Source organism: Salmo salar, chromosome ssa12 (genome assembly GCF_905237065.1).
Source record: "Salmo salar chromosome ssa12, Ssal_v3.1, whole genome shotgun sequence".
Taxonomy (NCBI): Eukaryota; Metazoa; Chordata; class Actinopteri; order Salmoniformes; family Salmonidae; genus Salmo; species Salmo salar.
Window position 1 is genome coordinate 31156065 of NC_059453.1, and position 16197 is coordinate 31172261.

General features: G+C 41.2%; 1 protein-coding gene across 1 annotated transcript; it reads right to left on the minus strand.

The window, feature by feature from the left end:
* Window positions 1-1673: 1673 nt before the first annotated feature.
* On the minus strand, window positions 1674-15374 carry LOC106564946 (transcription factor Sp6). Its single transcript, XM_014131494.2, has 2 exons — window positions 15148-15374; window positions 1674-6772 (listed from the first exon to the last, which is right to left on the minus strand). Exon 2 carries the CDS (start codon window positions 6599-6601, stop codon window positions 5684-5686), a length of 918 nt encoding a protein of 305 aa, XP_013986969.1. The 5' UTR covers window positions 6602-6772; window positions 15148-15374; the 3' UTR covers window positions 1674-5683.
* Between the last annotated feature and the right edge of the window lie 823 nt (window positions 15375-16197).

Below are 16197 nucleotides of genomic sequence, written 5' to 3' on the forward strand. Positions count from 1 at the left end.
ACAACCCTTCTCTCCACACGATATCTTAAGATTTCTCAATGTCAAAATACACAACACTCATCACCTCTTTTATTGTCAGGGCGCTGGTTATCTCTGTACTAACTGTCACCAGGGCAACCATGGCAGACCTCCCTCTCCTGAACGAGAGGAGGCTGGTGGGAGGAGCTATAGGAGGACAGTCTCATTGTAATAGCTGGTATGGAATAAATGGAACGGTATCAAACATATGGTAACCACGTTTGACTCCGTTACATTTATCCAATTCCATCCATTACAATGAACCTGTCCTCCTATATCTCCCCCAACCAGCCTCCACTGTCCTGAACCCTCTCTGTGCTAAGCTCATCAAACCCCTAACTCCCAAGAAATACATAATCCTACTCACTATCTTCTTTTCCATCAACATGTTGGTTGTCAGTGCGATAGGCCTATAACTGCCCGCCCTAGTGGGATCTGCACGTTTTCCACCCAACAGGGATCACCCCAGTCTTCTACACCTTGTTATACAACCCTAACACTGTTTCCAACACGCTGTCCGGTGCATGCTTAAACATCACATAACACACTTTATCTTCTCCACAGCCCTCCAACGCCCTTGTCATCTCAAACATAGAAAACTCTGCCTCCATTGCTTCTCCTGACTCCCCTTTTCTCTTTAAGACATCTCCATGCTCCTTTAACTTTCCCTTTGTCTACTCTTACTCACAGAATGTGTTCAAGACAAGAGCCGCTTCAAAAACCAGTACCGGGTGCGTTCAAGGACAATGCACAGCGCAGCATTGCGCGCACACACACACACACACACACACACACACACACACACACACACACACACACACACACACACACACACACACACACACACACACACACACACACACACACACACACACACACACACACACACATACACATACACATATACACACGAGCTGGTTCCAGCAGTGTGTCTTATAATAAATCATGATGAAGTACTGAATAAATACACAACATACTACTTAGTGATATTTCTATTTTTATTTCCATAAAGGACATTTCTCGATTAAAATTACAAGCAAGTCTTAAAACCAAGCAATAGTACAGCAGTACTTAAATTATTACAAAATATTGTGTAAATTCATATCTACTGCGACAACATACTACAGTAATCCTTAAAATAAGGTAAGTTTTAAATAATATTTTAATCATCTTCAATCTGCTCCTATCTAACACATACAACTCAATAATAGCATTTATGATAATAATAATAGAGATAGCCAATAGGCCTATTTAATACATGTATCAAGTGTTCCTAGGTAGGCCTATTGGAAATGCAAAGCTACAACGGGGGTATTCCGACCCGAGTTAAGCGTGTGTAGAAGGGAATGTAATTCCCTTTTTATGCACTTTTCTCTCTACAGGTATTCTGACCTTGAACTTAAGCATGAGAATAGCATGCTATTCACTTGCTATTTGTTTGGGGTAGACATTTAAAAAAATGAAGGTGTGGGGAAGGTGTGTCTACAGATACGCCATATTCTTTTTATTTTAGTATTTTTCTCCCCAATTTTGATCTTGTCTCATCGTTGCAACTCCCCAACGGGCTCGGAAAGCAAAGGTCGAGTCATGCGTCCTCCAAAACATGACCCGCCAAACCCTGACAACCAAGGTCAGCCTGCAGGTGCCCGGCCCGCCACAAGGAGTCGCAAGAGCACGATGAGCCAAGTAAAGCCCCACCGGCAAAACCCTCCCTTAACCCGGAGGACGCTGGGCCAATTGTGCGGCGCCCTATGGGACTTCCGATCACGGAGGGTTGTGATACAGCCCAGGATCGAACCCGGGGTCTGTAGTGATGCCTCTAGCATTGCGATGCAGTGCCTTAGACCTCTGTGCCACTTGGGAGGCCCTCAGATACGCCATATTTGAACCTTGTCTTGGCTTAATTCCCTCATAATTCCACCACCTTTACCCAATGAAATGATGAATAAGGTCGAGCTTCCTGTTTGTTCCAAGTGGAACAACATCTAGTTAATTGTTTCTGAAAGAAGTAACACCATTCTCCACGCACTGTCATTTACACATTGATAAGAGCTTTTGATAAGAGCTAGGTAAATGAGTAAGCCGTTTGGATAAGGGGATTGTAAATATAAATGACAATTGTTTTCGATCTATTTTATCTTGTGATAGCTGGAGACAAATGTGAAACCAGTCATATGGCAGCAAACTGAAGAGTATCAACCTAATCTATCACCTTTTCCACAGTGAAGTTTATGAAATGCTGGCCTTACACTGTAATTTGGAAGGATGAATTGTGATTTCTAGAATGTTTTAATTATATACCTGGACTTTTCACTGTATTTTTTACAATTGGTTTTATTATTAGCCACTCTCTGTAGACACTGTCAGTTATACCCACATACTGTGCACTTTGCATTATTCCATTGCATCGTTAGTTTACCTTTTTTTCCTCTGTCACATTTGTGTGGTTGTTCCTGAGGATAGCTAGCAATAGTGGATCATATTAGGCTAACGTATTACAAGTTGGGCAATAATTTGGGACATGTAATCTATTTGAAACATTATGGAACGCAGACCATATGTAGCAGTTTAAATCTGGAGCCTGGTGCACAGTTTGGACGAATGGACCGTTATCATCAAAGTTACATGATTAGTGAGGATTATTAGGGTAGATTTATAGGACTACTGTTCAACCCCTATTGTACACTTTTCTCACCTCCCAATATTTCAGAATTGAACAATGGAATTTGGCAACTTTCAGGATAAATCAAACCACTGTATTTTTGATTCACCAATATATTTATCGAGTAAAGGCTCTCCAAACCTGTTTTTTTATTATTATTCACAGTGGTATAAAGTACTTAATTAAAAATACTTTACTTCTTTACTTTACTATTTATATTTTTGACATCTTTTACTTCACTACATTCCTAAATTAAATATTGTACTTTTTACTCCATACATTTTTCCTGACACCCAAAAGTACTACATACATTTTGAATGAAAGGAAAGGGAAATGGTCCACTTATCGAGAGAATATCCCTGGTCATCTCTACTGCCTCTGACCTGGCGGACTCAAATTCTTCGTATGAAAATGATGTGTGCCCCTAGCTATCTTTAAATGGAAAAAAAAACATGATCATTGTGCCGTCTGGTTTGCTTAATTAATATAAGGAATTTCAAATGATTTATACTTTAACTTTTGATACTTAAGTATATTTTACTAATTACATTTACTTTTGATTCTTAAGTATATTTCAAACCTAATACTTTTAGAATTTTACCCAAGAAGTATTTTACTGGGTGACTTTCACTTTTACTTGAGTCATTTTCTATTAAGGTATCTTTACTTTTACTCAAGTATGACACGGGGTACTTTTCCACCACTGATTATTCATAAATACTTTCCTAAATAATATACAAGATCTACCAATTGGTGCTGAAAAGGAGATGAATATGCGTGTATTTAGGCCTACATGGCTTTCTTTCGTTGATCCCTAATATTCTGAACTGTTCTATCCATATATTCTAATGAGTCTGTCGAGACAATTCTATTAAAGGTACACCAAATTTAAAGGGATCGCTTTAGATAAATGTACTGGAAACCCTATGGAAAGAAAACTCCACAACAAAATCTATTGGCCAGCATGTGGGAGGGTTTTCAGCGGTTTAATTAAATGTATCAACACGCGCAAGGGAACCGCACCTGCATAAGGTAAGACTGAATACCAACTACTGTGAAGTGCGTAGGAAAGACATGTGTAGCAAAGGCGTACATTTCCTAAGTCTGAATCGGGCCCCAAGTGATTTGCAATAGATGAGTCTCAAGGTGATGTCCTTTCATCACATTTGATACACAAAATGCAAGTAAACCATCAAAAAACATTATATTTAAATTTATTTATGGATGTTTCTAATGGGGACTACAATAAACACCTCAGTAAGAGATCTATACATAGCTAAACCTCAGCTCAGACCCTTTTAAGCACATTTTGACTAAGTCACTACTCAAAATGCAACAATGTTTTCCTAACAAGGCTAATTTGTTTTACAGTGAGCACTATAAGCTAAGAAGCCTAAACCACGACACACAGGCCTAAGCCTATTTAGAAAGGTCTATACTGGATTCCTAAAACTTTATCGAAGTGCATCTTCTATCAAGATATAAATGATTATTTATGACTATTAATATCAAAATGGGTTCTAAACAATTCCACTCTATCTGTTTTTGGCTTTATGCTTGAACAACCTTGGAGGAGGAATTGTTGCTTATCCTGGAAGTTGTTGTTGTGACAAAATATGGTTTACATAACTTCCTCTCAATTAGGGATTTCAGTTCAGCTTACATTTCAGTCTAGCGTACATTTCATGAGTAGTGATGCATCCAGCCTGTCTTTTGTCCGAGGAAATCCTTATCAACCTGTTACTACAGTAGGTTCTGTGAAGTGTGAACTTGGTATTGTGTGGATCATACACTATCAGGGACAAGACCATGGAATTACCCATTTCCTGTGAATGAGATCTGCTGTCATCATGTAACATTCACACCTGCATAGCCGAGATAAGGAGTGTCAAAAGATGAGCAACGGTGCTTTTCAGTCACAGTTGAGGGATATTTAAACATGATGATACATACGGTGCATTTAAGTGAAATACATTGATAACACAATTAATGTCTTCTTACTGTACATTAAACAGAAAATATATTTTTGACCTAAAACATGGAGTATGAATACCATGCCATAATGTGCTGTAGTGGGACATCTCTGCACTTCAAGTGCCATACTTTTAATTCATTTGCCATCTACAGAGCAAATGCAGTCATTTTTATTTGCACCGCCCACATACCGCACCAAAATGAATTTTAGTGGTGCTTACTGTGGTGTTCTTTGGCAAAAGGTTGATGCCAACATTGTGCGTGGTCAAAACCAAAAATACAGTGTGGAATTTTCCAGTGACATGTTCATACACTCACATACAGTATATTATACACAGCAAGTCAAGGGGGTGGGTTAAAGGGTGGGAAAATGAAGCCAACACAACATACCAACATATTCTAACCTTCTACTTCCATTGCCTTAAATTCAGTTAGATGTGTGCAGTGGAGACTGGAGAGATTGATGGCTTCTTGGAAATAAATATCTCTCCAAGTAGCTAGTAGTTTTACTGTAAACACATCAAGCACCATCTTCCGTTTAACTCGTTCTCAAAGTCTCTGTGGATGGATGGTATAATAGTAGTAGCAGCAATGGAAGTCCTAGCAGCTAGCAAGCTTTGGCTCTGGTTTGGTTGCCACCAAAGCTATCCTTAAATGGAAGACAACATCTGAAAAATAATTTTCCTTGATTCCTTAGATGGATATCCTTCCAGTAAAGCACTTGACAGCTTGTCCTCTGTTGGTGATGTAACATATGCTCTTTGGTTTTATGTCTGTCTATGCTGTATGGTGCTGTTATATGTGATATGATGCATTCTTAATATCAGAGGGGCCTTTGTTGCCTTATGTTGTTCAATGCATCTGGTAGAAATAAACTATCAATTTATAATATAAAACCCCCTATGATTCTACCTCCACTGGACTACATGTATTATAAACTATGGATTCTCTGTCTGATAGAAAGGGGCTGATAGTAGCCTACTGACTGTACATTATCTGTATAGCATTCCAGATGTGGACGGGATACAGTTAGCTGGACTGTCCTGTCCCAGAGGGGTCTTTCTCACATTTCGGCTGCTTAAGGGATGCCTCTGTGTCAGAGGCAGTGGCGTGGGAGGGCTGAGGAGAAGGCGTGTCAAAGCTCTTCCCCATCCTGCCCCCCTCTCCATACATCCTCTCCTCCCCTGGCCCGGATGGAGACTCGTGCATGCGCATGTGCTTGGCCAGGTGGTCGTTGCGCATGAACACGCGGGGGCACATGGTGCAGCTGAACTTCTTGGCACCGGTGTGTGTCTGCAGGTGTCGCTGAAGTTCGTCGGAGCGCGTGAAGCGCTTGCCGCAGAAGAGCCAGTTGCAGACGAAGGGCCGGTCCCCGCTGTGCCAGCGCAGGTGGGCCTTCAGGTGGGAGGTCTTGGCGTAGGCCTTGCCACAGCCCGGGATGTGGCAGTTGTGCATGTGTTTCCTCCGGTCGTCATCAGTGCTCTGGCCCATCTGCTCGGCGTGGACACAGTTGGGGCACCGGCACACAGACTGGCCCGAGCCCCTGGAGGCAGAGCGGCGCTGGGGCTTGGGCCGGACCGAGGTGGCACCCTCCTGTGGCTCCTCCAGGGAGTATGACTCCGGCTGCAGGAGCTCAGGTCCTCCCAGCGGCTCCATCTTGAAGCCATCCTGGGGGTAGAGGTGAGAGTGAGCTGAGTGTGAGGCTGGGGCCAGCTGGGCTAGCTGAGCAGAAGTACACAGCTGGGGCTCGGAGCCGTAAGGCCCCAGGGAGGACTGCAGCCCCATGGAGCTCTGACCAACTGCCTGTAAGCCCACACCCTGGCCCGCCTGCAGGTCCATCCAGCTCCCTGGCCCGGTGTGGAGGTCCCACCATGAGGGAACGTTCATCTCGTCTGAGCTGCCACCAGGGGGTGCGGTCCGTAACCAGGGTTCATAGGGGTGGGCCATGAGACCAGCTGCTGTCTGTGGGATACTGTTGTTGAAGGCTGAGTCTGGTGAGGAGTGAGCGGTGGCCGGGTGGGTCCGGGGTGTGGTGGGCTGACTGATAACTGGGTAAAGATGTGTAGACTACCACATGGCTGGATGGAGAGCTTGAGGGTCCTGTTCACGATTACAGACCTGTGGGCAAAAAAATGGAATGTCAAATTGTAAAATGGTGTAGTAAATTCTTGTAAGATTACTGCTTCTAGCCAAATGACTTGAAATACTGTTGGGCTACAATGTAACAAACACAAAACATGCAAATACTCCTCCAACCACATGTAACCCCCCCCCAAACCCAACAGACACGCCCCCGTCTTTATGGACACCCCACCCCAGTTCTCACGCTGCCTGGCCGAGGAGAGAGCAGACAGAATGAGGGGAAGGAGACGAGGGGAAACGTGTCCGGACAGAAACCTGCCAAATGCATCCGATGCCAGGTACTTCCCATGGTGGAGGACAGTCAAAGAGAAAACAAAGAAAACAACTTCAGCAGCCCTATGAAGAGGCAGAGGCAGAGTGGAGATAAATACGAAAGGTGGTGGAGGAAGGAGGAGGAGAGCGAGAAAGAGAGAGAGGAGTGTTGACAGGAACAGCCCCGTGCAGAGATGGAGGTAAAAAGGAAGAAGATCCAGGGAGGTAATGGCTGCGGGCCAAGATCTACAGTGTTTGTACGTCTCTGAGATTTTCGGAGATGAAGCCTAGCAGACAGAAGAACCTGTTTTTTATGAATCACACATGATTTACAACAACATCCCTTCGAGGCGACTAACAAAAAAAAGAGACGTTGCGAGGAAAAACCGCCTCCTATACACTGGCGGCAGCATGCATCAACAGTTGCTGACTGATGGCTTTCAGGAGCCTGCGAATACAAGTCCAACAATAACACAAGAACAATGACTTTATCCATATAATTATGGCAGCATGCTCTAAGACAGTCAGCATCTTGTCCCCATTGCATTGCAGTGCGTAAACTCCAATAGACCATACAAATGCTATAATACATACCCCACAAATGAGGTTACCTTAGAATTTTGAGAGGTGACGGAATGCACCTGTTCAAATTATAGGAGTCGAGAGACATTTTTGTCAAAAAGCTGTAACCCAATCTACAGGAGACGCTACCTTGGTTCAAAACACGAAAATGATTCCAAAAATATTCTGGCCCAAAATTATGTTGGCGTCCACCCCCCAAATATATGCCATTATTTTTACTGCAGGAAACAGTAAAGCAGTCTGGGTCTGAAAAGGTTACTACCTTGTTCGTCTGAAGATCCTAGGTTGTGATACCATATCTGGGAGAGAGAGACCATACAGCATTGGCCACTCAGACAATCAAGCTTCAATAGAAGGGTCAAGGTTCAATGGTAGACCTGCATCCTGTCCCTTGTCCACAAAACCATTAAAGCCAAGCTATTTCCACAACTTACAGAAACTTTGAAAATATAGCATACAACTTGCGAGATTCAGATTCACTCTTATCCCTTCCAGTGCTTGAAAGGGAATGGAAAAGGTATCAGTACAAGTTAGGTACTGGTACTCAAGCAATAGAACATTTGGGGTGTGGGTACTCCCTACCCATGAGCATGGGCCCAACTCAAGTGCTGATCCCTTCAATTGATTTTGAATTTGCTGAGACAACAAACAAGGCCTTGAAGACCAACAGGATTACGAGCTATGCTTAGAACTGGTCTTCCCATGGCCCTCTTCAGACACTAGAGAGGAGATGCTCTTGAGTTGGAATGAAATCGTAAAACGATTAGTTTGGAATTCCAGAATTAGAGGTCTGGTGTTAAAGGTCAAGCTGATTTATTTCATGTCGCCCCGGAGCCAGAGCTCCGCCGATGCTCTGTAATTTTGGGGGAATGCGAGTCAGATGCACCGTGGCGTGAAGCGTCCCCCTCTTTCTCTCTCTCTTCCCCCTCCTCTCGTTCGCTCTCTGATATAATAGCCCTGTAAACAAGTAAGAAAGTGGCCGATCCTCCTCCATTCACAAAAGTGGCTGGCTGGAACACTCAAGAGTATCCTGAGAGTAACAGCTGGCATGGGGCCCCTGGGGGTGGGGAGCCGGGGAGGAGGAAGGTGCAGGACGACAGGGGTGCATCGTAAAACCTGCCCGACCAAGACCTAACAAAGTCCCCGGTTTACTAGTCTGCCAGAGACAGAGGAGGCTCTGCCCTACCAAGACCCAGCACAGCCCCCCACCCACCCTCCCCTGGTTTACTAGTCTGCCAGAGACAGAGGAGGCTCTTCCCTACCAAGACCCAGCACAGCCCCCCACCCACCCTCCCCTGGTTTACTAGTCTGCCAGAGAGGAGAAGATGCTCCAGGGGAGGAACGCATCACGGTAGATGACGAACTGACTTTGGGGTTATTCCATGTTGGTTATCGTTCTGATTCAGACAGTAAAGGGAAAAGTACAGATACAGTTTAATAGCAGAATAAGATTCCCAGTCTTAGCTGTCACACCAATGAATAAAAACTGATAATGGACCGGAGTTTGTGGATTCTCCATACTTTTCTTTTTACCATCCTAAATGTATTTCTATCAAACACAGCCATTTAGAATTGTCAGTACAGTATGAAGTATCTGTACGCCTACTTCTAAATATCTATGTTTGTGTTTGAATGGTGTTTGAGTTGAGAAACTCTTGTAGTTTAGTCTGATATGTGATATAACGTCACCGGGTCCAGGACGTTATAGAAGACTAAGATCCCTGTAGGATAGTGACCGTCTTACAGTCGTTTGTCCACTAGTATCACGGACAAATGCAACAACCTTGATTTGTTGTATGTTCCTGTGGTTTTACATCAAATGTTGTAAATGTTACGCATTATGTGTCCAAATTTGAGCATATTTGTAAACACTCTTGCACAGACATGAAATTCCAATTCAAATACTCAATCAAAATGTGAAGATGGAGTAGAGGAAGTGTCTCAACTGGCGTGTCAATAAATCATCATGACTCATATCGAGACAGGTCTACACAGAGGAGCACAACCCATGTGTTGACAGTTGGACATAGAGTACATAAGTGATATGACACCTCCTGTCTCATTGTGTTAGACTACGAAAGAACCTTCTAATACACCTTCACATTTCTATGATTGAATGGGAAAACTCCATAGCCATTGTGAAAACCGTGAGACTTAGGGTCCTCTGAGGCCTGTCAACTTTGACATTTAAATGTCATTTAGAAAGTCAAGTGCTCTGGTAGGTTTGGCCCCCAAATTCCTTTTACACTTAATAACAAATTAGGGTATCCTTCTTAAACACCTATGTTTGAGGTAAGTATTTAGCTGTTTGACAATAAGCCCTAAATCGATCTCCAAGGTTGAGCTTACACAAGTAAGGCTAGTATAGCGATTATTGTGTAGGCCTACCATACACTGATTGATCAGTAGTCTACTCAAACTCACAAGTAGCTATGTACCTTGTACTGAGGAGTATTTATTTTGTTCGCTCATACAGGAGTAGTAAAGCTCTAGTTCACACAGGAGTAATACCATTTTGTGACTTACAAAATGTTTTATTTGTATTCAATTTCTATTTATCAAAGGGGTGCTGCAGCACCCTCAGCACCCCTACTTCGAATAACAGGAAGTGGTTGAAGAGCTTTATGTTAAGTGATGATAATAAACAATTATTTGTCAATCATCATTTATTTGAAAAACACAGTTTCCATCATCATTTGTCACAATAAAGAAAGTTAGACAAAATAAATATCCACCCGTCGAATGGATAAAAATGTTGTCGATCATGAGAAAAATGTGCTTATTACTGCCGTTTCCATTACACATGTCGCAATGATTTATTCAACATTCCTTTTGTCAAATAAACCTGGGTCAATGGAAACCTGCCTAGACAGTCTACAGGGAGGAGGTAAGAGCCTGGCAGACTGGTGCCAGGAAAATAGCCTCTCCTTCAATGTAAAAAAAACAAAGGAGTTGATCGTGACACTCTCCCAGTCAAAAGCTTCAAATTCCTTGGCGTGCACATCACTGAGGACCTGAAATGGTCCCACCACACCGACACCGTGGTGAAGAAGGCGCAACAGCGTCTATACAACCTCAGACGGCTGAAAAAAATCAACATGGCCCCTAAGACCCTCACAAACTTTTACAGATGCACCATTGAGAGCTTTCTGTCAGGCTGCATCACCAATGAGTACGGCAACTGCACCGCCCTCAACCAAATCGCTCTCTAGACGGTGGTGCGGTCTGCACAACACATCACCGGGGCACACGAGTCACGGTCTGTTCACTCTGCAACCAGCAGACAGAGACACTACAGGTGCATCAAAGCTGGGACAGAAAGAGTGAAAAACAGCTTCTATCTCCAGGCCATCAGACTGTTCAGCAGCCATCGAGACATCTTCTGTAGTAAGAGAAAAAGATAGACTCACTCACACAAAACACACACACACGAGCTTACACGCACACACACACCTCATACACACACAGACTCCTGTCTCACAAATAGACTCCCAAACACATGCACATAGTACACACACACACTCACACACACTCACACACACACACACACAGCCAACGCTGCTGTCCCATGTATATAGAGACATTAAACACTGGACCGTTTATTTTATACTTTTGTTTACTCTGTGTATTCATATACTGTATTCTTCATATAGCTCATTGTAATATACAGTGCCTTCAGAAAGTTTTCACACCCCTTTACTTATTTCACATTTTGTTACAGCCTGAATTCAAAATGGATTAAATATATGTTTTTTTCTCACCCATCTACATACAATACAGAATCTATTGAAAATGTATTGAAAATGAAATACATAACTATCTAATTTACATACTCTACTGTTCAAAAGTTTGGGGTCACTTAGAAATTTCCCTGTTTTTGAAAGAAAAGCAATTTTTTTGTGGCTTAAAATAACATCAAATTGATCAGAAATACAGTGTAGACATTGTTAATGTTGTAATTGACTATTGTAGCTGGAAACTGGCAGCTTCATTAAATAGTTCCCACAAAACACCAGTCTCAACGTCAACAGTGAAGAGGCGACTCCGGGATGCTGGTCTTCTAGGCAGAGTTCCTCTGTCCAGTGTCTGTGTTCTTTTGCTCATCTTAATCTTTTCTTTTCATTGGCCAGTCTGAGATATGGCTTTTTTTAGCAACTCTGCCTAGAAGGCCAGCATCCCGGAGTCGCCTCTTCACTGTTGACGTTGAGACTGGTGTTTTGTGGGAACTATTTAATGAAGCTGCCAGTTGAGGACTTGTGAGGCTTCTGTTTCTCAAACTAGACACTCTAATATACTTGTCCTCTTGCTCAGCTGTGCACCGGGGCCTCCCACTCCTCTTTATATTCTTGTTAGAGCCAGTTTGCGCTGTTCTGTGAAGGGAGTAGTACACAGCGTTGTATGAGATCTTCAGCTTCTTGGCAATTTCTCGCTTGGAATAGCCTTCATTTCTCAGAACAAGAATAGACTGACGAGTTTCAGAAGATTACAGGCCATTTTGAGCCTGTAATCGAACCCACAACTGCTGATGCTCCAGATACTCAGCTAGTCTAAAGAAGGCCAGTTTTATTGCTTCTTTAATCAGGACAACAGTTTTCAGCTGTGCTAACATAAATGATAAACTTAGATTAGCTAACTCAACGTGCCATTGGAACACAGGAGTGATGGTTGCTGATAATGGGCCTCTGTACGCCTATGTAGATATTTCATTAAAAATCAACCGTTTCCAGCTACAATAGTCATTTACAACATTATCAATGTCTACACTGTATTTCTGATCAATTTCATGTTATTTTAATGGACAAAAATATGCTTTTCTTTCAAAAACAAGGACATTTCTAAGTGACTCCAAACTTTTGAACGGTAGTGTAAATATTCACACCCCTGAGTCAATACATGTTAGAGTCACCTTTGGCAGCGATTACAGCTGTGAATATTTCTGGGTAAGTCTCTAAGAGCTTTGCACACCTGGATTGTACGATATTGGCACATTATTATTTTTAAAATTCTTCAAGCTCTGTCAAGTTGGTTGTTAATCATTGCTAGACAGACATTTTCAAGTCTTGCCATAGATTTTCAAGCCAATTTAAGTCAAAACTGTAACTAGCCTACTCAGAACATTCAATGTCATCTTGGTAAGTATATTTGGCCATGTGTTTTAGGTTATTGTCTTGCTGAAAGGTGAATTTGTCTCCCAGTGTCTGGTGGAAAGCTAAACCAGGTTTTCCTCAAGGATTTTGTCTGTGCTTAGCTCTATTCTGTTTATTTTTATCCTAAAAACTCTCTAGTCCTTGCCAATGACAAGCATACCCATAACATGATGCAGCCACCACCTTGCTTGAAAATATGAAGAGTGGTACTCAGTGATGTGTTGTGTTGGATTTGCCCCAAACATAACGCTTTATAATCAGGACATAAAGTTTTTTGGCCACATTTCTTGCAGTTTTACTTTAGTGCTTTATATCAAACAGCATGCATGTTTTGGAATATTTTTAGTCTGTCATTTAGGTTAGTATTGTGGAGTAACTACAATGATGTTGATACATCCAAATGTTTTTCCTATCACAGCCATTAAACTCTGTAACTGTTTTAAAGTCACCATTGGACTGGTGAAATCCCTAAGCGGTTTCCTTCCTCTCCAGCAACTGCGAAGGACGACTGTATCTTTGTAGTAACTGGGTGTATTGACACACCATCCAAAGTGTAAGTAATAACTTCACCATGCTCAAAGAGATATTCAATATCTGCGTTTTTATTTTTACCCATCTACCAATAGGTGCCCTTCTATGCGAGGCGTTGGAAAACCTCCCTGGTCTTTGTGGTTGAATCTGTGTTAGAAATTCACTGCTCGACTGAGGGACCTTAAAGATAATTGTATGTGGGGTACAGAGACGAGGTAGTCATTCAAAAATCATGTTAAACACTATTATTGCACACAGAGTGAGTCCATGCAAGTTATTATGTGAGTTGTTAAGCACATTTTTACCCCTGAACTTATTTAGGCTTGCCATAATATACTTATTGACTCAAGATATTTCAGCTTTTCATTTTTCCACTTTGACATTATGGGGTATTGTGTATAGGTCAGTGACACAAAATCTAAATGGAATACATTTTAAATGTAGGCTGTAACATAACAATAATCTACTACTGTACATTGCATTCTGTTACATGTACTGGATTCTTGATCTACCGCTGTACATATTGTTTTTGGTGTATATACGCATAGATTGCATTTGGATTTCTAATACAGTGTTATTTGGGTTGTCAACTGGATTAGTTCTGACATTTGGGATTTCTTGTTTCTTGTTTTTGTACTTAAAATCACCTATGATTATATCATTCCCTTTCACTGAATGGGTTGTTCCCTGCCCCTGTTGATTACACATACATTATCAAGGTCCTGAATGTCTTGGATCAATCTGGGTTGAAGAGAATCAGGCCTACGCAGGTCTATATGAGGCATGATGTAATGTTGTTTTATTTTTGTCAACTAAAAGTCACCTCGTTATGCATTTCAGTCACCATAACATTCATACTGTAGTTTTGTAGTCTACTACAGCATTGGAATATATTGTATGAGAGGGTGCAAGATAGGCTACTCCCCTATACAAATTGGTAAAAGATTCACTATAATATATTCTAATGACTGGAATACCATTCATTGTAAAATAAAAAATGATTAGGAAAAAAAGTACCTAAAATGCTTTTTTGTTTATTTTGATTGTTGGTTTTGATGGTGATGATGGTTCACCATCATTCTCAGTGTGCTTTTCAACATTGGAAGACATACAGATTACTGGTGCTAATTGTTTCCCTCAATCATAATGAATACCCCTGTGTGCGATGAACAATTTCTAAATCGAGGTCTTTGGGGTGGTGAAAACACATAAAAACATGAGACATTCAGCAACCTTTTAGGGCCTCTTTACCTCCTGCTTTATGTTTCATCTGTGACCAGGAAACATTCCCCTAAATATTAACTCAAACTGGAAAGGAGATTTATTCAAATTTCTACTTTATTCTACTTTATTTTGATGCAAATTGTACAAATTATACTATTTTCAAATATGGTCTCAAATGCACAACCTGTCACTCAAACCCAATCCTTTCCATAAGTGGGGAATGAATTTGAACTAGGCCTACAATAATATATATAAATATATATATTCATGACTTCATGACTTTCATTACAAATTCTGAATTTAAATAGGTCTTTCCAAATCTAAATTAAAATATAAATTGAAGATAATAAATACTTATACTAAGATATTTCCAATATTTGTTTCATACTTTTTCTTAAAAACAAATACTTAAATATTTCCCATATTTCTTTATTTCAAGTGGTTCTAGTTATTCCAGGTACAGTCCTCTGTTTCATTGTTCATGCAATGCAATGCAATACCCGTCACTTCGATATTGTTCCACTACACAAGAAATAAAATGCGCACGGTTACCTCATTGGTAAACAATGCAATGCTTATGAAACAAAAACTTTATATTGAAACATATATAGCTACCTGTTTATCCAATGGTGCCCGTAGTTCTATTCCCGACGCGATGTAGGAATAGCTTTTTGTAGCCTATTATATTGACTGGTATGAAAATAAATAATTCACCTTGGCAGAAGTCAAGTAAAAGCCTTTGATAAAAATAAAAAAACTCGAATAAAGAAATAGATATCCTCGTATATCATAAAGTCCCCTCCATCTCGAGCAGTTCAGGTGAGACAAGACAACGCTTCCACGTACAGGTAAGCATACTCAATGGTGGCAAAGTTTATAATAGGCTATGTATCTTTTTCTCTTCGCAGGCTCCGCCCTCTTTCGGTGTGTGTCTTTCCTTGGAAGATGGTACATGGGCATGGATCTCTTACGTTACAATATTCGGACCCATTAGAAAGTTGACAACTCTTTGAACACTCTTGTTACATCATTTGGGGTTGTCTCAGTGTATGATACTTGTATTTCAAATGGCTCTAATGTTTGCCCACTGCAACTTACTCTCAGAAAAACTTTATTCAAAGCAATTCCATAATGAATTATGTCGCAATGCACTAATGCATTACTAGTAGCTAGTCACTTACAATACAGTAGCCTACTTGTTTATTTGATTGCGTGTTAAAAATAATAAATCATTTATAACTGAATAAACTAGGAATCATTAAAAAACATCAAAGCTGAGTTCACCAATACATGTCACCCATCTTCTTGACCCCATGGTGACACAGTGGCATCTGGTACCATTGCAATGGTCATTATTGTCACTGGTCTGGTCACCATGTAGGCTCCTATGTCATCCTATGTAAACTACTGGCAACAGGTCTCTATAGCACAGATTGTATCTCTTAATTGTTATGCATACTTAATCTACTGTAACCTGTTTATATAACCTTCAGTATCAGTTTAATTCTCAATCGTCAAGAGAGCACAATTTACAAAACAGTATCATATCCTTTCATCTTCTGCATGTTACAGGCAGTGTAGGTGCCTTTTCAAAGCTCAGTGGTGCCCAAATACATAGCTGGTCCTCTTACTTTTGCCAAATGAGAGGAAACACTTGTTAACTGT